Source organism: Propithecus coquereli, unplaced genomic scaffold, assembly GCF_000956105.1.
Source record: "Propithecus coquereli isolate 6110/MARCELLA unplaced genomic scaffold, Pcoq_1.0 Scaffold149, whole genome shotgun sequence".
NCBI lineage: Eukaryota > Metazoa > Chordata > Mammalia > Primates > Indriidae > Propithecus > Propithecus coquereli.
Window position 1 is genome coordinate 2,607,210 of NW_012139302.1, and position 1,570 is coordinate 2,608,779.

The following is a 1,570-nucleotide window of genomic DNA, read 5'->3' on the forward strand; positions in this document are numbered from 1 at the left end:
AAAAAAAAAATATCCATAACTTATGATTATGGTAGATTCTCCTCAGAATTTTATAAGAGTTCCTCAAAGAGGCAAAGTGCTATTGAAATGGAAATTATTCTATTTGTGACTAAATGAATGGAGGTACCCTAACTTCAAAAGAGGCAAAAGAGGCCAGGGGAGGTGGCTCACACCTGTAATCCTAGCACTCTGGGAGGCTGAGGCGGGAGGATTGCTTGAGCCCAGGAGTTTGAGGTTGCTGTGAGCTAGGCTGACATGACGGCACTCTAGCCCGGGCAACAGAGTGAGACTCTGTCTCAAAAAAAAAAAACCAAAAAAAAAAACAAAAGGCATAGTGGTGCACGCCTATAGTCCCAGCTACCTGGGAGGCTGAGGCAGGAGGATCGCTTGAGCCCAGGAATTTGAGGTTGCTGTGAGCTAGGCTGACATGACGGCACTCTAGCCCGGGCAACAGAGTGAGACTCTGTCTCAAAAAAAAAAAACCAAAAACCAAAACAAAACAAAAACCACAAAAGAGAGCATTACCATCACACAGCACAGGCACAACCAACTCACAAAATCAGCTTCTAAGCCCTGATTCTCAGACTGGAGTTTGGTCTGTTTCTTGGGAACTCTCACGAACGCAGAAAGAGAAGAGTTTTTGAAAGCTTGGTCCTAGACCATATAGGCACTCTGAATATCATATTCCTCCTGAAGCCCCCCCAAATCCTTGCCATGCACAAAGGAAGCAGAGTTCTGAGAGGCAAAGCCTTGGGGAATATGGAGTCATTTTATGAAGAAACATCAGACACTAAAGGTATAAAGCAATTCCTTTCCGTAAAGAAAACCCTCCGCAAACTGAGACCTTTCTTTGACTTTGGTGATAGAAGACATATTCAAAGCAAGAAGTATACTGTAGAACTGATAGTACTGGAATATTTCCTAATTATCCTCCTCATGTATAATAGGATACACAGGTGGATAATGATCTTAAATTTCTAGAAGGTAAGCAGTAAAAGGAACAACTGACTGATGAAACAGAAGGCAACGACTAGAATATATAAAGAAGGCTAAGTGTAGGGCACAGTATCTGATTTAAGAACTGGACTGGATACCAGCTCTGCCACTCCCAAGCTCTGTAACCTTGTGGGTCTCTCAAAGCCTTATTTTCCCATCTAAAAAATAAGCAAAACAATGATTTATGGCATTACTATAGGAATTAAAAGAGCTAATACACATAGAGCCCTCAGCACAGCCTTACACTGTTAATGTTAATTATTGCTTAATAATTATTTGCTTATAATTAATTATGAATGATTAAGATGAAAACATAATTACAAAGAAAATTAAGCTTAAGTTACAATGTAAATAAATAATAATTCCAATTTTATACATTTTCGAAGAAGCTCCAGATGACTCCAGAGAATTTCCCCTCGAGGGACCCGCTGAAAAAAATCTTCTTGGTTGAGACTACATAATTCTCTTCCAGAAATGTTGAGGGTGGTGAGGTCTATATCGGTCATGCTGAATTCCTTCATTACCCAAACCACCCAATGCAGGACTTGGTCTGTGGACCACTGTATGGGATCTA

General features: G+C 40.4%; 1 protein-coding gene across 1 annotated transcript in view; it reads right to left on the reverse strand.

The window, feature by feature from the left end:
* Nucleotides 1-1,570, reverse strand: part of GABPA (GA binding protein transcription factor, alpha subunit 60kDa) — a 41,390-nt gene that overhangs the window by 7,271 nt on the left and 32,549 nt on the right. Inside the window, exon 4 of the mRNA XM_012640135.1 lies at nucleotides 1,373-1,567. Within this exon, the coding sequence (XP_012495589.1) occupies nucleotides 1,373-1,567 (195 nt within the window). The remainder of the gene's footprint in view (nucleotides 1-1,372; nucleotides 1,568-1,570) is intronic.